Below are 23,281 nucleotides of genomic sequence, written 5' to 3' on the forward strand. Positions count from 1 at the left end.
TGCTCAATTCCCTGAAGAGTTAGTATCTATGAGCCCTTCTTAGAATTCAGAGTCCAAAAGTCCCATTCTAAAACGAATTGGCAGGGACTGGATCACTCTCTACTCTCATTACAATTCTCCCAGAATAGACCAGCTCCTCCTCTCTCTTCTATCTTGTTTTATTTTCAGTAATGCTCAAACCTAGACCCTTCTGACAACAATAATTATTGGTAATTGATGGCAAGAACATTAGCATTTCTAGAATAGTTTTGTAGCTTGTAATATTAATTCTGGTCAATCACATTTTGTGATAAATTAAAGACATGCGGGCAACTCTGGTGCACAGTATTAGGTTTCCTATGAACAGCTTTTCAGCACTAGAAACACTGCGGGCCTCTTGAACACCACCTGACACTCGTTCTTTTCCCTACAAAGGCAGAGGATTAGAGGACTGAAAAAAAACACCTTCGTCTGAGTCTTCCATGAAGACATGAAGCAAAACTGGGAAAATCACTTTTCTCTTAGATTTTCCTAATATGGAATGGGAATCATAATGAAGATAAAATGACAAGGTACATGTACGAATCCTTAAGAGAGCACCCTATTCAAGATGAGTACTATGTTAGGAGTTATCCTTGTTAATTTATTAAACACATATTTATTAACTGGCTGCAATATGCAAAGATACAGTGGGTGACATCCCCAGAGTTCATCATAGTCATCACCACCACCATAGGCCATTATCATCATACCACCACATGTATGGAATATTACTTGAAGACGTGCAACATTTTTTTATGCTGTGGAACATCTGTTTAGTGATGCAAAGATGTGTTACATTCTTTTATATTTATTTACTCTGTGAAGTTGTGTTTCTTTGTCTGTCTAAAACACCTGATTGGTTTAATAAAGAGTTGAATGGTCAATAGTAAGGCAGGAGAGGGACAGGCAGGGCTGCCAGATAGAGAGAATGAATAGGAGAAAGAGAGAAAAGAGAGGAACAAGAAAAAGAAGGAGAGAGGACACCAGTAGCCAGCTACCCAGATACACAGAAAGCCACAGAGTAAGAAGTAAAGAAGGTACATGGAATAGAGAAAGATAAAAGGTAGACCGGATAATTTAAGAAAAGCTGGCTAGAAACAAGCCAACCTAAGGCTGGGCATTCATAAGTAAGAATAAGTCTCAGTGGATTCATTTGGGAGCTGAATTTAATCTCATTTCATCTGGGCCTCAGTTTCCCCATACATAAAGTATTTTGCAATAGTGCTATTGTAAAACCAGTTGAAAATAATTTGTTACAACTAGAAATATATTTTACTATTAATGTTATCAAGATGCTTTAAATAATTTATGAAACTATAAATTAGAGCAAATCTATTGCTGTTGCTCACTTGGTCTCTGATGTGGTGGTGAATGGGGAACAAGGTTGGATTCATCACACACTCTGAAAACTGTGGTGATATTGCACAGGCATCCAGAACCTTTCCTTAGGCAAAAACGAAGGAAAATCATTAAACACTAGAGAACTCAGTTGCCTGCAGCATCTGCCTGCTCTGACATTGTGCAATTCAATTCCAGAAAGGCCAGATCCAGAAATATTTAAATTGCTTCCAAGAAAAAGTTTGGGCACACCCTGATGTCCTAAACTTTAGGATTTAGGACTATTTCTGCCATGATGTAAACTTTCTGAGGAGTGCCAGGAATGCGGATTGCCTGTGAACAACACCCACACACCCATCTGGACTCAAGTTCCCTTCACTTTTGTCAGGCAGTGGAGTCCTCACGCCCTCTCTCACACTGCAACCGTCTGTGTGGACATCAACTTGTGACCATCCTGAACAAGAGCTCATCAGGCAAAGAACCAGTCACCCCCAAGGGCTAGTGATGTGCCTCACACCTCAGGGGAAAATGCTGTCCCAAGCAGGTTGTACAGCTTTCAAATGATAATTTGGGTAATTTTTAAAATTTCTTCTTTAGCCTATAAAATATTTCAAAGTGGTAGTTAATAGAAAAATATTTAGGAGTTTCTAGAGAGATTTTTTTCATTTTTGCATTCTAACTCATTCCAGTGTATTCATCGAAATACTCTGATACTGTTCCTTTCAAATGCATCAAGACTTCTTTATAGCCCAAAACATTTTTCATGCTGTTGGGTGAAGGGCTGCATGTTATGCCAGTTTGGTTCTGATGTCAAGATCATCTGCATGCTTACTGATTTTCTGCTCGTTCTATCAATTATGAAGACAGTAATATTAAATCTCCAGCTGTAATTGTGAATTTTAAAATTCTTCTTTCAGTTCTATCATTATCCCTGTCAGTTTTGCCTCATTATTTTGAAGCTCTGCTATTGTATATATACATATTTAGACTGATAATGTCTTCTTGATACATTGACTCATTTGTCATCACGAAATGACATTTTTTTCTCACATAAAATACTCAAGCTCTGAAATTAGGTTAGTCTATTACTAATATAGCTATTCTAGACCTTTTCATTCATGTTGGTATGTACATTTAAATATTCAGAACTTTCACATTCTTTGGTTATCTGTTATCTTCATGAGTTTCTTGTAAGCAACTTATAATTGAAGCTGCTTTATAATGTAATTTCATGACCTTTCCCTTTTAAGTGAGATGCTTATGCCGCTTGCATTCAATGCAGTTAATGAGGTAGCTCATTTTAAATATATTATCATGATTTTGTAATATTTGTTGTATTTGTTATTTTGCCCCTTTTACTTGGCTTCTCTTTTCAGGTTTCATAATTACACTTTTTTTATTTTGTATGATGTTAGTTAAAGATCTGGTTCTTTATAATTTAGTGGTTTCTTTAGCGCCCATCATTTTATATTTATTGGTTATATTAACGTTGTCATGTTATATTTCACTTTATGGATAGCAAAGAAACTTTTGATGTGCCTTCTTTTGCTTGAAACTTCTGTGCATTTCCCCTCACAGGCATTTTACTTTTGTCATGTTGTAAAACCCTTTAACCAGTTATTGTTTCTGTTTGAAAACTCATAACTTTTAGGTGAATTAGTTCTTTAAAAAAACACTATATATATATATGCTGGACGGTGGTGGCACACACCTTTAATCTCTGCATTCAGGAGGCAGAGGCAGGCGGATCTCTGTGAGTTTGAGGCCAGCCTGGTCTACAGAGTGAGTTCCAGGACAGCCAGGGTTACATAGAGAAACCCTGTCTCAAACAAACAAAACAAAACAACAAAACTACTATATATATGACAGGTTGTTTTCATTTCAGACATTCCTCATTGTGTTCCACGATCCAGCTTCCCATTTAGTATTACCATCCCTCACGCTAAGGGTTTTCCAGAATGTTTCTCACAGTTGGGATTTGTCGACCATGAACAACATAGTCATTCTATGTATCAGAAACCAATATTTCACTTTCACTTTCGAAAAATATTTTCATTATGCAAAATATTCTAGTATCTCGAATGCATACTCTGTAGGTAAACTGGCATGTGCTGTTTACGTTTCCTGACAGTAAATTTCTGGAGTGAAGAGGACTCTCTGTACCTGGCTTCAGAATGCTTGTTTCAAGCCTTCTCCAAAATGCCTCTTCCACAGGCCAACTGGTGCTCTAGTCTGGGACAAGAATGGAAGAGAACAGAAAAGCAGCCCAGAATCAAAGCACTGTGTCCTTGAGACTAGCTAGGAGGAAGCTGCTCCTAACAGATATTATTGTTGTTTACCCTGCCTGGTGTGTGTGTGTGTGTGTGTGTGTGTGTGCACTGCATATGTGTGCTCATGCATGTACCTGTAGTGTGTGTGTGTGTGTGTGCGTGCACTGCACGTGTGTGCTCATGCATGTACCTGTAGTGTAACAAGAAGTCAATTCAGCCATGAGAAACTCATGGAGAGAAAGCTGATTTTGGAGCCCCAGCTGACCTCCTTTGTTTCTTTAATCCCTTTCTGCCGGAGGTTGTGAGCACCCATCTCACCATGTCAGCTACCTGCTACCATCTGTTCTTTTCCTTGGAAGCCTCACCTGAGGGAGTGATGTGACCTGCTCAGTACTCTCAAGAAGGGGCTCCAACTGACTGCTTCAATGGGGCCTCCCTAGCCCATTTCTGCTGGGTGTTTGTAAGCTCTCAATCTGATGGCATTTCCTTCAGTTTGCTTTCTCAATTGGACCACTCTCCTCATGCCTACTGGACGCCCAGTTTAGGTGATGACTTGTTATCTGCTGTTTCTCTTTCTGCGGCTCACTATTGCTTCCTTACTTTGGCTTGCTATATATTGAGTTAACTCACTCTTTGAACATTGAAAATACGGCTCTCTTAGCTCATTCTCTGGGCTGTAGCTGGTGGTGGCAGCTCACGGCTGTAATCTTCGTGCTCAGTAGGCAGACACTGAGAGCTGATGGTTTGAAGTCATCCAGGTCGACTCACTAAGAATCCATCCTAAACAAGCAAGTTCTAGGTTGACATTGATTTTCCTCCTTAGGACATCAAAGTCCCCATCCACTTTTATCTTTTATTGTATCTAGTGAGAAGTCTGCTGCTGTGCCTCTGTGTTTCTGTATGCAAAGTCTTTTCCATCTTGTCTTGATTAGTTGTGTGTCAATTTGACACAAGCCCGAGTTATCTGGTAAAAGAACACTCAGTTGTTCTTCTCCAGCTGATTATCTATAGGCAAGGTATTAGTGCATATTTTTGATTGAAGGTTGATATGGAAAGACCTGGCCCACTGAGGGTGATGTGACCTGTTGGCAGATAGTCCTGGGTTGAACAAGAAATCAGACTGAGCAAGCCACAGAAAGCAACCTTGAGTTCTTACCCTTTCCTCAATGATGGACTTTGATGGGGAAGTATAAACCAAATAAACTCTTTCTTTCTCCACAGTAATAAAATGTAAAATAACTCACCTATAGTAGCTTCAAGCTCCAATAACTGCTAAGTATGTAACAGGTTTTAAGGAATTTGATTATAGCATGCCCCCATTGTTCTCCTACCAAAAGTCAGAATTTTCTGAACTGGGGATTTATATTTTCATCAGACTTGGTGGTGGGAGGGTGAAGAACATTTGAAATTTGAAATAAGCACACAGATGTCTAGAACAGAAGAGCCCTTCCCTGTCCCTGAGACTGAAATTATAGGCAGGCTCTAATACCCACCCAGCATTTGCGTGGGATTGGGGGATCTGAGCTCTGCCCGTGTGGTCACCCATTAAGTGCTTTAACGGATGAAGCATCTCCTCAGCCCCATAGTCATCTTCATTGGGCGTGCTGGGGGCCTCCACATCCTGACAGCTTTCTCTCCGAGTCGGCGTGTCTCCCAGGACTTGCTGGCTTCCCCATTTTTAAGCTTCAGCCATAACTCCCCTGAGGCAGTGATGGATGGTAACTCACTTAGCTTGCTTCTTATCTCTTTTTACCCAATATCCAGTGTCACAAAAATGATCATTTCACTTTTGTTTATTTTGTTTTCTCCAGTCCCTGTATTATTCCACTTTGGTCGGAAGTATAAGTCAATATTGATTTAAAAAAAAAAAAGGTGCGTGTGTGTGTGTGTGTGTGTGCCTGTGTATGTGTGTGTGCCTGTGTATGTGTGTGTGTGTGCCTGTGTGTGTGCCTGTTTGTGTGTGTGTGTGTGCGTGCGTGTGTGTGTGTGCCTGTGTATGTGTGTGTGCCTGTGTATGTGTGTATGTGTGTGTGTGTGCCTGTGTATGTGTGTGTGTGTGTGTGTGCCTGTGTGTGTGTGTGTGCCTGTGTATGTGTGTATGCATGGGCATGATGCTCAGAGTTCAACCTTCAGTACTACTCCTCGAGATCCATCCGTATTGTTGTTGGTTTTGAGACAGGGTCTATCACTGGGCTGGAGCTTGCTTGCCAGTTCAGCTGGGTTGACTGCCTAGCAAGTCCCAGGGGCCTACCTGCTTTCCTCTCTAGCCCGGGAGTTACAGACATGCACTCCCATGCCTGTTGCTTTATCCTGTTTGTTTGTTTGTTTTTTAATGTGGGTCTGGGGGATTGAACTCAGTTCCTCATGCTTACGCAGCAAGCACGTAACTGACTGTGCCATCTCCCCAGCCTCCAGTATGATAAAATTTCATAAAGGTGAGCAGGACCATTAAGTTTGTCTGATATTCCCCTAGCAGTTAAAATTTACAAATCCAAAAGTTATTTTTACAGCAAATATTGAAAACTCCACAATCATAAAGAAGAAAAATCAGATTTTAACTGTGTGCTGTGCCAGGTTAAAATACAAACCTGTCTCTCCCGGCAGTGACTTTTAGTGGTGGTTACAGCAGACTTCACCACTTGCCACCACTGAACAACCGTCATAGCACGGCAGAAAATCAGGACACCCACTGTCCCCCCCCCCTTAGAAGGAAGTCCACAAATTAACCATCTCTCATGCCTGGGAGCTGCACTGGGGAAGATGACAGAGCTTTTGACTGCCAAGCTCAATATAAATAAGTGGAATTTTCAGTTAAATAAAAAAGGTTCATGAACTTTGACTCCATAAAAATATGTCTGTGGTGTGGTTTTTAATTCTCAACTTGACATGTCTAGAATCACCTGGAATGAGAGTTTGAGAGAGGGTTGTCTAGACCATGGTTGCCTGTGACCTGCCTCTGGGAGATTGTTTTCAGTATGGTAATTGGGGTACAAGGACCCACCTGCTGTGGGTGGCACCATTCCCTAGGTGGAGTATCCTAGACTGTATTAAAGTAGGAAAAAATGAGCAGAGGACAGGCAAGCCAGCATGCTGTCCCTCCAGTGTGACTCTTGCTATGACAGACTGTACCCTGAACTGTGAGCCAAAGGAACCCTTTCTCCTGTGAACCTCTTTTATTGGGGTATTATCACAACAGAAAGCCAGGACAGTCTCTGAGTCCCAGGTGATTGCCACCAGAAAACCCTCAACAAGAACTCTAGGTAGCAACTTTATTTGAGGAAGCCCGGTGCAAGGTTAGGAGTAACTCTCCAACCCTAGGGAGTCCTCTATTGCCACAGCTGTCCCTCTGTGATGTCTCCAGCAGCCTTAGGGGAGAATGTCTGTGCAGTGTAATGCTGTCGGTGAAGAGGAACAGGCAGAACCAGGCACCACGGACTCAGTTTCCCAACCGCGGGTAATGCTCTCTGGAAACATGAAATAAACTTCCCGTGTGAGCTGGGCGTGGGCGGTACAGACAGTAAAGCACATGCTGCTGACCACGGGCATGGACATTCAGAGTTGTGGGCCTCAGAACTCACAGGAAAAGCCTACCCATAATCCCAGCACCCTGGAGGGACATGGAGGGAGACATGGATCTTCAGAGCAAGAAAGATAGCCAGCGTGACTGAAATCGAGAGTTCTGGGTTCAGCAGGAGACCCCGCTTCAGTATATGAGATTGTGTGCAATCAAGGGAGACACCCCTCCACATGCACATATAACCTACACATATGTGAACACAGACACTTAGACATGCCCACCACACACATGCAAAATAAAACAACAACAAAACTTCCTTAGTACCTGCCAGGAATTAGGGGCTTTCTGTTCTTGTTTGGGTAATGATGATCAATACTTAAACAATGATAGCTGTAATATAATAAATTATATTTTTATATGTGTGTGTGTATTCAGATATACATGCGTCCAAGGATATGGAAGCCAAGGGACAGCTTCAGTGGTCATTCCTCAGTCAGAATTTATTTTTTTTTCTTTTTTATTCTTTTTTTTTTTTTTTTTGAGACATTTACTCGTCAGCCTGGAGCTCACCAGGAAGGCCGGCTGGCTGCACAGTAGGGCTTGCTGTCCCTGCCTCCCCAGCACTTTCGTGCACACCACTACGCCTGCCTGGCCAAACTCAGGTCCTCATGCTTCTGAAGCAAGCACTTTACAAACTGAGCAATTTCCCTAGTACATGTTTTACAAAAAAAAAAAATGCTTTAAAAAGCCATGAGGTATTACGAATGAAAAAAGCTGTGGGAGCTAAGGTCCCCAGGGGAGGTCCTTCCCCAATGAGCATGGTGGCCATTCCAAACTTTCAGCTGACCATCACCAAACAAGGACATCGGGCCACTGTCAGCAGGCAGCCCTGGACACATTTCAAGATGTTACACAATGTCTGTAAAATCTTGTCATTTTTTTATGTGTATGTGTGCTTTGCCACATATATGTCTGTATACCATGTGACTTTCAGATGCCCATGGAAGACAGAAGAGGGCATTAGAGCTCCTGTAACTGGAGTTAGGAGAGGCTGTGAACTGCCATGCGGGGTGCTGGAAACTAAATCTGGCTCTTTCCCAAGAACAACGAGTGATCTAAACCATCGAGCCATCTTCCCAATCTTTCCAGCTCCAGCATTCTTACTCAGTGGGACTTCTATCAGTGTATACACACACACACACACACACACACACACACACACACACAGGGGAGGGGAGAGAGTGAGAATATAGGCAAAGGTGCAACCTTTGAAATGTATGGTGGGATGTAGAACAGTAAAAATGAAATTTGAATCCTAGCATTATTTTATATTAACTATGTGTCTTTTGTGTATGGAACATCTCTGGTCGTTTTCTCATTGGAAATAAGATGAAAATGGAAGGGTGTTCTATCTGGCATTTACCCTTTTCTCATTCTTAACAGAACTCATAGAAAGGTAAGACATCACGTCTTCCATAAGAGCCTGCGTGCTTTGGGGAATGTTCAGCCCTGTGCCAGCAACAGGTATTCAGATTCAATTTAACTGTCTCCTGTCAGCCTTCCCAGTGACCGAGTGAGAGGCCAGAATTAAACCTGTCCATGAGTGGCACCTTTGACAATGCCTGATATTGGTCCAAAGATGAAAACATCACTAATCTGACCTTGAACAAAAGTTAACTCAGGTGTTGTTCACAGAAAACGTAAAGGTAATAGAAAAAAGTCCAGCTAGAGAGAAAAATTGACTCTCACCAACTCTCACCATAAGGCAAAGATCCAGAACCTTGATCACACTGCACGTGAAGTCCAAACATGCCCCTTGGTCACACTGCACGTGCAGTCCATACATGCCCCTTGGTCACACTGCACGTGCAGTCCATACACGCCCCTTGGTCACACTGCATGTGATGTCCATACACGCCCCTTGATCACACTGCACGTGAAGTCCATACACGCCCCTTGATCACACTGCACGTGAAGTCCACACATGCCCCTTGGTCACACTGCATGTGATGTCATACACGCCCCTTGATCACACTGCACGTGATGTCCATACACGCCCCTTGATCACACTGCACGTGAAGTCTATACATGCCCCTTGGTCACACTGCATGTGATGTCCATACACGCCCTTGATCACACTGCACGTGCAGTCCATACATGCCCCTTGGTCACACTGCATGTGATGTCATACACGCCCCTTGATCACACTGCACGTGAAGTCCATACATGCCCCTTGATCACACTGTATGTGATGTCCATACATGCTTACTGATCACACTGCATGTGACACCCATGCACATCCCTTGATCACACTGCACGTGATGTCCATACATGTCTGCAACTTCCGTTATGTGAAATAATTCCACTATAATGGCTGAATTAAAAGGATATTGCCCGAAGGTGGAAGCACCCTAACTCACATCTGAAACACGAAGGGAAGACATTAGAACTCACTGGCACAGAGGAAGCCATCAGTGAGTTCACGGTGGTCTCATGACCATGACACATGTGCACTCATGTCACACACATCACATGTGTGTCCATACATCCCGATGCGACGTGTGCAATCAAGTCTCCCACCTCCATCCACACATAATGGTGCATCAATTACATTTTTAGAAGTTCTTTTTGTTGCTGGCAGTAAAAACATAAGGGAAGTGAGTTCTCCAAGAGCTCCCTGCTACCCCGTGGGAAACTGACAGCATGGTTTATTCTTAAGCTAGCCAGGACGTGACGGAAGGGGGTAGACCTCAGGAAACTGTGCTGATCTGGACAACACGCCAGACCTCGGCAGATCTGTCAGCTCATTCACCAAACTTTGGGGCTTGGGGAGAAATGTGGCTGGCCTTCCCTGCCCACGCAGAACACAGCCAATGTCATCGGGCCTGACAGTGATCCTTCCATTCCTGGGATCCACGCCAGGCTCTGTGTCACCAGGAGCTGGACAAGGGCTCAGAAGCACCTGCAGCAGGCAGCATCCAAGTGACAGCAAGGAGAGGGAGCGCCAGCCCCAGGGACAAAAGCAGAGAACAGGTGAGGACACCAGCCTAGCTCTCTAGCTCCCCCTCCTGGCTGGGACAGGGAGGGTCTCTGCCCCTCATAGAAGGAAGGGCACCCGTAGAAAGGGCGGTTCCAGAATATCCATCCACCCAAGGGCAAGCCGCATGGTGCCTCTCTGCACTCAGCCTCAAATCTCTCCTCTTCCCATAGCAATGATACTTAATGTGACCACTTTGTGGAGTGTCATTTGTTTTCCAAATCACTTCCACAATGAAACAAACCCAGAGGCTGTTTCCCTATTGGGAACCATCACCTCATCCCTCTCCAATTCCACAGCCTCTCACCTCCTCATCGATCCAGAACAAGCACATGGCTTGCCATCTGCATCCCAGCTCAGGCTCGGTACAGTATGAGGTTGGCTGCCTGTGACTCAAAGGGCTCACTGCTGAGACGAGCAGTCTGATAGTTCACCACATGGGACTTTTCACTTCCTCCAAGTATTGATGAAAACTCCTGGTGTGCTTCTGCTAGGTTGCGGAGAGCCAGCTATATCATCAGTGGCCAGTTATGGCATCTTTGGAAGGGCCACAGTACCTGCTTCCATGGTAGAGGATCCAGAGACCCAGCCGTCCCCAGCATAGCACCAAACATGAGCCCAGCACACCCACATGAAGAGGCACAGCTGGAAACCACTGTCCAACACTTTCCTTCTCCTTCACGCAAATTAATATCCAAGCGCCTCTCACTTTGAACCCACATACTCCCTTTATTTCTCATTTCTCCCTAGGCAATTATGTTAATTGTTTGTCTTATTGCTCTGAACAGGTACCTAATAAATAGACACTTATTAGGGGAAAGGTTATTTTGGCTTATAGTTTAAGGACACAGTCCACTGTGGTGGGGAAAGAGTGGCTGCAGAAACAGCTGGTCACACAGTACACAGCTGGGAGGCAGGAAGTAGGTCCAGGCTTTTAAATTTTAAGGTATACCTCACTTCCTCCAAGCAAGGCTCCTCCAACCTTCCCAAACAGCACCACCAGCTGGAGAGCACGTGTATAAGCACATGAGCTTGCAGGGGACATTTCACACTCAAAACATAATAGCATCTCACTCAATTTGGGGACTGTAAAAGCCATCGGTAATCTCAAACCCTGTGCATTGTATTTTTTGGTGTGAATTCAGATACTCCTGTTGAATTGCCTACTTGAGATTCCCACTTGAATCCCTCAAATGTATATTCAATTCAACACTTCTGCAATGTACACTATCTCTGATTTCTACCCACAACTCAGTGCTTCTTCACCAGTGGAATCATTTACCCAGCTGCACAAGTCTCGAAAGTGGTTGCTCTCTCTTTTCATAACATCAAGGTCATCTGTCAGGCTTCACTAACATGGTACCAAGTGTTAGTATCCAGGTGCCACTTGGGAACTGGGCATAGTCACCCCTCTATGCATGGCCAGCACCCTCCCTCTACTCAAGTGCAAAGGTCCCTTTAAGAGACAAGCTCCGCCCACTCCTAATCTCTTTCTTCCCTCTGGGGTAAGCAGGTCTCTGCCCCCCCCTCCCATCCTCCGTCTCTCCCCCCCTCTTCCCCCCCCTCCCTTGTTCCCCTCCTTTCCTCCCCTCCCTTCTTTCCCTTTAACCTCCTCTCAATAAATTCCACACTTCAGCTTTATCTGCATGGCATATTTTGTCACCCACCGGTTTGAACCAACCTGCTATGGATGCCACAAAGGTCCCAACTTGAGCCTCATAATACCCAGGTTCATTAGGTGAGTCAAGTCGCCATCTCTGCCATCACCTCCTAGCTGGTTGCTGTGCTCACACATTGAGACCTCCCACTCCCCATATGCACTCTGCCAGCAGGTCCAGAGTCATGAAGGTAGCACTTCTATTTGCTTTATCTTCTCCCTGAGCTGAGTCACGGCAAGCGATCACTATATATTATGAAGTCACCAGGTTTCAGAATGAAAGTGTCTTCGGTACTCAATCCTGAAGGAAAGGGATCCATATGTCTTTTTTGCTAAGTGTGCTGGTCCCAAGACTTACATGTGGCTTTAGGCAAATCTGAACAATATCTGTGCTCGTGTGTGACACTCCCCCACCAACAGCCCAAGCCACCTTCCCTTCAAGGTAAAGTCACAGGCAACTGCTGCCTCTTCTGAGTTGCCAACACCAAGTTTCCACCATTTGTCGAGCTATTCACTGGGTGCCAATTGGAAATGATTGACTGGCATTGCGGGGTTGGCATACGGTGCTTTTGACTTCCAGCCAAGAAAGAGAAGGCTGGGTTCCAGGAAAGACGGCACAAACAGAACCAGCACTGAAACACGGCTGTGGACTGAGCTCCAAAGCTGGGTACCCAGAGCACTGAACCCACCCCTCCTGGGTCCAGCAAGACACCCGAGGGAGGCCGGACCAAAAGTGGCACCCAGTAGAGGGGCAGCTGTAGCCTGGGTGCGTGGCTGAGAATCACATGCATGCCATCGCCACTACCATCCTCCATTTGGTTCTTGTCATGTTTGCAGCTAAGGAAATGGAGACACGAAGAAGCAAAGCCACTTGTCCAGGAGAGGCAGGGTCATGGGGCCAGCACTGTTTAGATCCATGCTCTACCTTCAGAGCCTGGTGCAGAATACCTTGTCTGGGTTTGGCACCTGCCCCTGTGCTCTCTCGCTGTCCCTTGCAGACTGATTCTGAACCGCATTCCTGAGTTGAGGGTCCCCATCACCAGACGCCCAGCGCAGACTCGCTCACGGGATAGCGCGTTCTCTGGAGTGGCTAGCGCTCTAAGGAATGTTTGTGCAGTAAATGCTGATCCCACTGATAAATATTTGCAAAGAGTTATCACATCGCTCAGGGAAGCTTGACTGTAGTCAGGCTCGGAGAATTAACAGAGCAGGCTCTTTTATTGGCATTTTAAAAGAAACCAATGGCGAGAATTCTGATTATCAAATAAAAACACACCAAGCAGGTTTAGTGCATTCTCCCGGTGGCCGTTAAACCTGAAACCTTTCTTTCCTCTACTGCTTTGGAAAACAAAGATGAAGGGAGAGTTTGAGCATTACCTAGACCCTGGTTAACCTCGCTTTCACTTGTAGACCTCTCCTGTCAGGGAAACTGATGGTGCTGCTGCCTCAGCACAAGCCTGACTTTCAGGATCAAGCAGTCGACATAAGAGATAGGGGCCAAGCTGGTATCAAGGAAAGCCAGTTAAGTTTCTTTCAAATACTAATCTCGAAAACCAGGAGGGGTGTTTCTCACACTCCTTTGTGCTAGAGAGCACTTGAGGGCTTCCAAAGCAGTGAATTCCTCACACTCCACTCCTGCAACTGAAGCAGGAGCCACGGGATGTATGTTGTAAGGCAGTCACCAGCAAATAGAATCGGAGGCTGAAAAGACGACTCAGTAGTGATTCCTGTTCTTGTACAGAACCCAAGTTCAGTTCCTGTGCCGTTTCAGTCAGCTCCTGGGGGCTTATGAGTCCAGCTCCAGGGGATCTGATGACACCCTCTGGACTCCACAGGCACCTGTACTCATCTGCACATATTCCCACACAGACACAAACACAGGCATAAGATGAAAAGATAAATAAATCCTAAAAAAATGAAATTCAGACACACAGCTGTCTCCTGCTCCCTGCTTTGTGCATAGCTTGCAGCATGACCAGTGCACAGTACAGGGTGATGGGGATGAGATGATGGACAGGGTGGGCGTTTGGGGAGTCTGGTGCACATCAGGAGACACATTAAGTGCTTTACATGTAAATGGTCAATTAATTCTGCTGAAAAAAAAAAGAGAGATAAATGGATAGTGCCCTCCACATACACACACACACACACACACACACACACACACACACACACGGGGGGGGGTGAAAAAGAAAGAGATGATAAAGAGATGGGGGGGTTGTCCAACTCCAAGAGAAACGCCAGTGCTTAGAGCAGTTGGAAGGTTACACTGGAGAGTTCATAATAGGTTTGAGGTCAAGCCCACTGCACAGATCACACAACCACAAGTTCTCACGGACCACATTGCCCTGAAGCAGACCTATGACAAGATTGGGTCTGAAAACCACTAATCTCCTTCTAATGACTTCTGTTTCCCTGAGTCCAAAAGGTGTCCCATCCCATGTGTAAGCATGGTCACATCTACACACCCATGCACAGATAGACACTCATGTTAGATACTCACAGCATATGTAATCCTCTCCATCCTCCCATAAAACCACAGTGCAGGTGTGACAGGGACTTGTGAACTCAGAGACAACACAAGGGTTATGACTGGAACTGTAGTCACCAACAGAACGAATTACAAACTATCCAGAAAGAAGCCTGGAGACTGAGCACAGATAGCACCCTGTCATTGGGTGCTGCTGTCTTCTTGACAAGCTGTGCCCACTCGAGCAAGCCTTTCCCTCCAGCACGTCTGCTCTAGCCAGCTGGACTTGGCCATGCCTTGCTCCATTCCTAGTACCTTGCAGAAGACCAAAGGTAAAAGTACAATCCTGCCCCACAGCCATGTTCTGGGCTGCGGGTCTCTCGACCCACAGGGAGCTGACGCCAGCACACCAAAGGCTCTCACCAGTTTGTGGAGCATGAACACCAGTTTTGTGGGCAGGCCGAACATCTCTCCGCAGAAGTGCTTGAGGTGGGGAGGAGTGAGACTTCCAGAGTTCTTCAGATTTGGGGACATTTGTGAAGACATCATGGAGTATCTCAGGCATGGGATCCGAGTTCTGAATCCCGGAGTCATCTTTTGTTTTCTCTCTTTCATTTTCTTTCATTCTTTGTTCCTTTTTCCCTCCCTCTCTTCCTCCCTCCCTTTTTCCTTTCCTCCCTCCCTACTTCCCTCCCTCCCTTCCTCCCTCCCTCCCTCCCTCCCCCCCCCCCCCCCCCCCCCCCCCCCCCCCCCCCTTCCTTCCTTCCTTCCTTCCTTTCCCAGGGAGGCCCAGGTTAGGCTCAAANTTCTGAATCCCGGAGTCATCTTTTGTTTTCTCTCTTTCATTTTCTTTCATTCTTTGTTCCTTTTTCCCTCCCTCTCTTCCTCCCTCCCTTTTTCCCTCCCTCCCTCCCTACCTCCCTCCCTCCCTCCCTCCCTCCCTCCCTCCCTCCCTCCCTCCCTCCCTCCCTCCCTCCCTTCCTTCCTTCCTTCCTTCCTTCCTTCCTTTCCCAGGGAGGCCCAGGTTAGGCTCAAACTCACTATTTTGCCAAAGATAACCTTGAACTCCTGACTCCCTTGTCTCTATCACTCAAGTGACACGGTTAGAGGTGTTCACTACCACCAATCATGGTTTATGCTTCACTGGAGAGTGGAACCCAGGCTTTCCCACATGCTAAGCAAGCACTCTACCAACTAAGCTACAATTCCAGCCCATTTATGTTCCTTAAACACAAGGCCAGAAATCAGCTGTGTCCTTTTAGTGACCCCAGGAGATTCAGTATAGAATTTTTTACTTGTGACATCCTATCTGCACTTAAGTTTTGGAGTTTGGAGCATTTGAGATTTTGTGTTTTCAGACTAGGGATGCTCGACTTTGAACCCCATGCATTTGTAACCTGCTTGTCCAAGTGCCAGGTACTAACCAAACAGTCGCGTGCCTTCCTTATCTCCAAATGACTTCCAAGACAGCAGATGGGGAAGAGTTGAGAGACTCCCAGACCCTTATGCCTGGAGATGCACACATCAGCAGCTCAAGCCACAGCAGCCCAGACTCCAGGGAACGCACCCCATCAGTGTTGTCTCCCTGGCTGCTCCTCAATGGGACAGAGCCCTGGCACAGAACTGGGATGACAGCCTGGGATCCATACCAGGAAGCAGGTCATGGTTTGCCTTCACACTCTGGGAGTTACGGGTGCTGTGCTCTGTGCTTGGCGAAGGAGCAGATGTTTAATAACTTTGCAGCAGCAAGGAAGAGGTTGCATAACGTGGCTGAGCTATTTTTGGACTTTGGAAAATGCTGACTGTTCTTTTCAAAGTATCTTCTATAAAACCAGGAATATTAAAACATGGGGAAATTTCCCCCCTCTCTATACCCCACCATTTGGAACCATAAGAACAGAGTCGAGTCTACAATAAGATCAGGAACACTCTATGACCGGTAAACTGCCCCTTGCACACCATGGACAACAGTGCACCACTCCAATACCCCAACTGAAGGAACTCTAAGATTACAGTCATGAACTTGGGAGCCAGGAGTCACATGCCCAAGAGCCCCAAGGAGGTCTCAATCGGCTGAAGCTGCTCTTGATGGTTCATGCTGAGAACCAGGTATGAATTCAGCTGATACTGGCTTTATCTTCCCTCCTACACAGTAGAGGTAAGGAAAGTTATCTGTTCTCAAGATGCTTTGCAAATTAAGGCTTTATTCAGCTGAAAATATAATAAAAAGCAATTGAAGTAAGACTCTAACTCAAGAGTCTTGGGTCCCACTGAGCAAACGTACATACCTGATCAGCCCTATCAGCTCACTGCCTTCGCATGCCCAGATTCTGCCCTTATCCGCCAACTAAATGCCCACCAACAGAGGATGGTTAGATAAACAGTGAAGCATGGGTGTGGCAGAATACAAAAGCAGACACTGAGATGAACTCACTGGAATTACATTATCTTCACAGTGACCTTGAAAATGCAAGGTTAAAGCCAAGTAGATTGGAATGCATTTGATGTCACAGGGACGCATCAAAAAGAACTGTGGACTGGGCGTGCGGTTGCATCTTTAGTGAATACATACAGATTGCATGTGTACTGCATTCCCTGTAGGGGCTTCCCTGCCCTTGCAAGATTGCAAACGGAAGCAACCAGGACTTCTGCACTGCCACTAATATACTGTTTGTTTAAAATGTTCAAACAAACATGACATACCATCCTCATATTCTGTGCTGAGTGTTGGTTGAGTATATCATATTCTCTACCGCTAGCTGTCTTTTTCAGTATTTAAAAGAGAAAGAATTCTGGAGCCAGCAAGACGGCTCAGCAGGGAAAGGGACTTGTTGCCAAGCCTGAGGGCCTGAGTTCAATTCCTGGAACCCATGCTAAGGGAGAGAGACCCAACTCCCAGAGAGTTGTCTCCTGACCTGCACATGCACACACAATCACACACACACACACTCTAAATAGATAGCTATAAAAAGTGAATCATTCTGCACAGGGTTTGTTTTGTAGCAAATTCTTCACATTTTCATTAGACTTCAATGGTCTCTGTGGACAGAAGTCACAGCTTAACTTCACTGCGTATTTCAGGAGTCCTCACAAGATTTCCTATGTGTGAGGAACAACAGCTGGGAGCCAGGAAAATACAGCACCCTCAGTTCTCCCTAGTTACTTTCTTTGGGATGTCTCTAACTCCTAGACAAGGGCAGTCCTGCAGGGCTCCTCTCTTTCTTGCTGGTGTGTGTGTGTGTGTGTGTGTGTGTGTGTGTGTGTGTGTGTAGAACAAGGAGCACAATGATTGAGCTTCTGGGAGCCACTACCAGCTTCACAGTCTGCGTGTGCACCATCACCCCTCTGTGAATGGCAAGATATCCCATTCTCCGGGACAGTGGGCACCACACTCCTTGGCTTAACATCTTGCTTCTCTGGGGTGGGAATTCCCTTTCTAAAGCTGATGCATTCTAAAGGGAAGCCTGGGGAGCTAGCACAGCCACACTTCACAGCCTCGGGGTTCGTTTTTTTCTCTCCTTAAAAATGGAATCTAGGGTGGTCCCTGGAAAGAAATCTGAATGTCTTGGCAATTATCCCTCTCAAATTCCTTTTTCTATATATAAAACATTTCAATTGCCTTACAATTGAGTTATGTTTTCCACAAAATAATAGATATCTAAGTCTGCCAGCGGCAAGGCACATCTTATTAAAGTGAGTGTGAATTCATTAGCCCAGCCCTTGACTTAGGCTGGCAGCAAGCCTGACTTCCTAAGAAGCGCCCATGTCCACACCGCGTTGTCTGAGTTCTTTCCTGATATTTGGATGATTGGTTAGGATGCTGAATGTCACTACCTAGAAGAAGGATGGGTGGGGACACTGTCAATGGAGCTTGATTTCTGATTTAACATCTGTTCTTCTCAGGGGCGCGTTAGTTGTGAGAAAGAACATCCTGGGCTAGGAAGGTGGCTCCGTGGGTTAAAGCGCTTGTCTCACAATCTTGAGCACTTATGTTCAGTTTCCCAGGATGCACATAAAAGCAGGACATGATGTGAAGATCTCCTGTTTCACTGACAGAGAGATGGAGGATGGAGGCAGGACTGGGCACAAAAGTTTTGCGCCATCTAACCTGGCAGCACAATTTCAAATAAGGTGGAAGGTGATGACTGACAGCTGACATTGTGCTCTTACTCCCCAAACTCAGGCCACAGCATGCGCATACTCATAAACACACACACACTCACACACCACCACCACCACCACCACTACCACCACCACACCACACTACACACCTCTGGTCCTGTTTCAGAGGTAAACTCTGAAAGGTAGCAGATTCAAACTCACAATCGCCCAAAGATGTTTTAGGATAGCATTATTGTACAGACAACCAACACTGTCTGCTGACTACAGTCTTGAATGGGGCCATCTTTCATTGATAACTCTGATGCTTATTGGATGGTCAGCAGGGAGTCAGCACGTAAGAAGCACCGCTTCTCACATATCATATCCACTCTTTCCTTACTCATGACACCTCCTAGAACCATGGTTCTCAAAGAATGGCCCCCCTGGGGGCAATCTCAGCCCCATCCAGGAACTGGTTAGAATGCCAATTCGGTGAGCTCGTTCCAGATCTACGAATGCAACAGAAGTTCTGAGTGCAGACCCAGAACCTCACCAAGTCCTTCCAGCTGTCTCAATACATGCTGTCATTTGAGAATGACCCAACTAGAAAGAAGGGGCCACTGTTACCACTTTATGACAAGCACTTGAGACCCAGAAAGGTAAAGTGATTGCCCATGTCCTGCAGGACACGAAGGAGACAGGATTTGAGCATGAACACCATCACTCCCCAGTCCAGCCTTTAATCACAGTGCCACACTGCTCATTATGTGAAGAATGAAGCATGGATTACATCATCAAACATCGGGCAAAAACATGCAGAGGGGGTATCTGAATAATAATTCTAAATCTTAGCAGCTGAGCTATAATGATGAGCCACAAAGAATAATGACACTTCCTAGAAACAAATTTTAACTTAAATGCCCATCATGATGGGTCAGTCAAATAAATTATACTACAGTAATATAACGGGATGGAATGTGGCTTTAAGAGTGATGATTGCCAAGATCACCAATGACCTACAAAGACGCTTCCCACATAAGAAGAAAAGAAATTCAGACTCAGCTGGGGACCAGGAACATCAATTTTCCCAAATCAGAACAAGCTGCTGAGGATGTGGGACATCAGATGATTCCACAAATTGTTGTGTGAATATAAGTTGACATCATTGTTTTTTAGAACAGTTTGGCAATGGATACTTGAAGATGCCTACATCTTTGACCCCTCAAGTCCTACTTCTTAGAACGAACCCTAGACAATCAGTTGCATACAGGCAAAAAGAGACAGCTGAGCTTCTAATGCAAAAAAAAAATCTGGAAACAAAACCTGAATTTTCATGAATGTAAAGAGTGAATAAATAAATCATGGTGTGTGAATATGGAAGGATAGATGTTACAAAAAGTTTACCTGACACATAAATCATTAATAGATAGATAATAGACAGAGAGATGATAAGTAGATGGGAGATAGATGATAGACAGACAGATAGATGAAAGAGAGATAGTAGGCAGACAGACAGAAGACTGATTGAGAAGGGGAGAAAGGTAAATAGACAGAAGGGAATTCTCAAGTGGACGTTTTCAAGGTATGTTTTTGAGTAAAGAAAGTGAAACCAAGTTGCAGAAAGCTCCTAAAATAAATTATTAGTCAGCATTACAGCATTACGTGTGAGCACAGCACTCGGGAGCTGACAGGAGGACAGCCAGGGCTACACAGCAAATTCCAAAATAGTGATAGCTATAAAATGAAATTCTGTCTAAAAGATAGCATCACATTACTTATTATCTTTAAAGTGAGATGGGAAGAAATAAAAAAACAAATGAGCATAAAATCAAAACAAACTCCCTCCAAGTAAATGCAGACACTCTGTATGTCATGTCTATACTTTTACCAGTGTCTATGGACGTAAACATTCATAGCAACAAAATTCTGACCCATCTTTGTTAGACAATGAAAGAGCCCTCTCTTACTGGTGCAGAGTGTGATGAGGGGTCTCGGGCTTCTCTGCCTGCCCATAGCAGCTGGTCTTGGCCTCGGGGATGTAGGAGAATTTCTCCAACATGGAAGCTGCGGCAGTGGTTAGGATCCCAAGACCATCCCTCACTCTCGCCTCCAGGCTGTAGTCCCAGTCATCGTAGGAGACTGAAATGAGTCCTGATGGGAACTCTTTGGGGATGAGTTCTGTGTTCCCAGAGACCAAACTGGGGACAATCCAGAAGAAGTCATACCCAGTGAGGCCGAGGGAGCGAGCCTCACTCAGGATGAGGACAGCCTCATCTTTGGAACAGTAGAGCAAAATGACGGAAGAATGAATCTTCTTTAACTGGACCTGTGTCTTGGCATCCTCGAAGGAGGTGTCCAGTGTGATCACGTTCTGCATATCCCAACCCACGAAGCTGTTGTCCACTGTTGTCTTGATGAAGCTGATGAAGTCCCTGTAGCCAGGGAAGATGGTGGTTACCAGGGAGAAGACATGCCAGTCATAATCCTGCATGATCTTCAGCATAACCGTGGCTTGCTGCTGGATGGATGCTCCAAACTGGAAGAACGTGGACGTCGGATCCTGCCAACAGATAAGAAGACAGAAACGGAGAGGGTGAGGACCAGAAGTAGTTGTTAGGCAGTGATCTGTCTTTGTAGACTTAGAGATACCCTTTCTAGAAAACAGAGGAAAATGTCAACTCATTTGAAACACTTCATGAAGAGCTGGGGACATGACTCAGCTGGTAAAGTGCTTGTCATGCAAATCACGAGTACCTGTGCTTGATCCCTGGGAACCACAGTTAAAAAGAGAGTCAGGTGGTCTCACTGGCCAATGAGAAAAGCTGATATGGCAAGTTACAAGCCAGTAAAACACTGTTTAAAAACAAGGTAGACAGCTCCTGAGGAACAATACCTAAGGCTTTCCTCTAGTTTCCACATGATACACATATACATAAGTGCAAATGTGTGCATTGGCACACACGCATACACATGAACACACACAGGTGCACACATAATACACACAAATAATAAAAATAGACACTGCTGATCTGTGCCAGGCTCTGGAACGTGCACAGAAGATGCAGACTTGAAAGGATTCGTGCCCAGAAGCCCAGAGCCAGCACAAGAAAGACTATTTGCTGTTTCCTTCACCATCATCCACTCTCATATTCCTCTGGACTCCCCTTCCCCATCCATTTCTGTCCGCACAGTTCCAATGACACCAACTTCAGGGTCGTGTCATGAAAATGAAATCAACAGAGACAAAGGACCAACAGAAATACAGGAAGGTTCACAAGGGCCCAATTGGAGTTCTTAGACTCTGTCATGGTGCAAGACAATTGTCTATATTTTGTCAATTATGTTTTAAATAAATGCTGATTGGCAAGTAGCCAGGCAGGAAGTAGAGGTGGGACAACCAGACAGGAAGTAGAGGTGGGTCAAGAAGAACAGGAAAATTCTGGAAAAGAGGAAGCCCATTCCTCCACAGTCCTGTCCAGACACCAAAGAAGCAGGATGTGACCTGCCCCACTGAAAAAGGTACCAAGCCCTGTGGCTAACATATACTAGAATAATTGGCTAGTATAAGTTATAAGAGCTAATATGAAACCTGAGCTAATGGGCCAATCAGTTTATAATTAATATAGACTCTCTGTGTGAATTTTTTGGGGGCCAAATGGCTGTGGGACCTGGTAGGAGGACAGAAACCCCAACAAGCAGGCCTTCATGTTACAGTGTCATACCTGAAGCCATTTACCCCCAGAACACCATCTAAATGAGCCACTCAGCTGCCACGTTCACATGAGCTAGTGAAGCTTCTACTTAAGATCCCCATTTATGATAACATAGATAGACGTCTGTGTGATCATCTACCCATCTGATCGGCAAACATTTGCACACCACTTTGCAATGTGCTTTAGACCTTGAGAAATCATGACTAGCAGGACAGGCACTGCTGGGTCTCTGCTGTCATAGGTGTAAGGGGAACCCTGGAAAAAGCAGTTACTCTGAACTGGAGACTGAGAGACCTGTGAAAATGTAGACGAATTAAGGCAAGGGGGGGGGAACAGGTAAGAGTGGCATGGGGTGTATTTTTTAGTATAATTGATAAAGGCACTCTGCTGTATGATGTAAAAAGGATGAAATTGTGTTGAAAAGCTTGCGAGACTATATCCAAAGGCTTAGGAGCTCTTCCGATAAAGCCCTGGTAACTCGTATTGGGCTAAGGGGCCACTATGATCCCTACACCTGCACAAATACATGACATGAGAATAAAGGTCCACTTGTCCACACAGTGATTATAAGGCTGCCAAATTCATAACCCCCACACTCCTCCAGTCACTAATTTCCACAGTGGCCTTATAGTGTTATCGGCAGGGACACCAATGATCAAAGTGCCATACAGCAACCAAAACTCTAAGCCTCGGCAGGTCCTGAGAATGCCACATGCCAGTCTCCCTTCCCATCTGCAGCCACAGCCCTCATGGGATCATTTAAAACCAGTACATGGAGAATGCATCATCCGGGTCGCTCTAGTTAATGTAATACAGAAATGACAACTGTTGCAGACAGGGCATTCCTGGGGCTCACTGGCCAGTCAACTCAACCTATTGGTCTCTCCAAATCCAAGGTAAATGGCTCCTGGGAGCAATCCTGAGGTTTTCCTCTGACCTCTCTATGCATGTGCACATATGCACACCTGCACATACACATGCCATCAACATGGACACAAAAATGCCAGCTCAGAAAAACTATGGCCCCGTGTTATCACAAAGCAGGATCTGGCCAAGGCTAGGATACACAGGACTGAGGGAATTGCCAAGGTGGCCTTACCCTATTACTACCACATTTTTTGTTTAGCATTTTTTTGTTGTTGTTTGTTTGTTTGTTT

At 45.2% G+C, this 23,281-nt stretch overlaps 1 protein-coding gene across 2 annotated transcripts in view; it reads right to left on the minus strand.

The window, feature by feature from the left end:
- Grin2a (glutamate ionotropic receptor NMDA type subunit 2A) overlaps positions 1–23,281 on the minus strand; it is a 411,054-nt gene that overhangs the window by 168,547 nt on the left and 219,226 nt on the right. For both annotated transcript variants that reach the window (XM_050137104.1, XM_050137109.1), the window contains exon 2: positions 20,379–20,971. In XM_050137104.1, coding sequence (XP_049993061.1) covers positions 20,379–20,971 — 593 coding nt within the window. The remainder of the gene's footprint in view (positions 1–20,378; positions 20,972–23,281) is intronic.

This window comes from Alexandromys fortis, unplaced genomic scaffold (genome assembly GCF_014885135.2).
Source record: "Alexandromys fortis isolate MF-2015 unplaced genomic scaffold, M_Fortis_MF-2015_v1.1 scaffold_29, whole genome shotgun sequence".
NCBI lineage: Eukaryota > Metazoa > Chordata > Mammalia > Rodentia > Cricetidae > Alexandromys > Alexandromys fortis.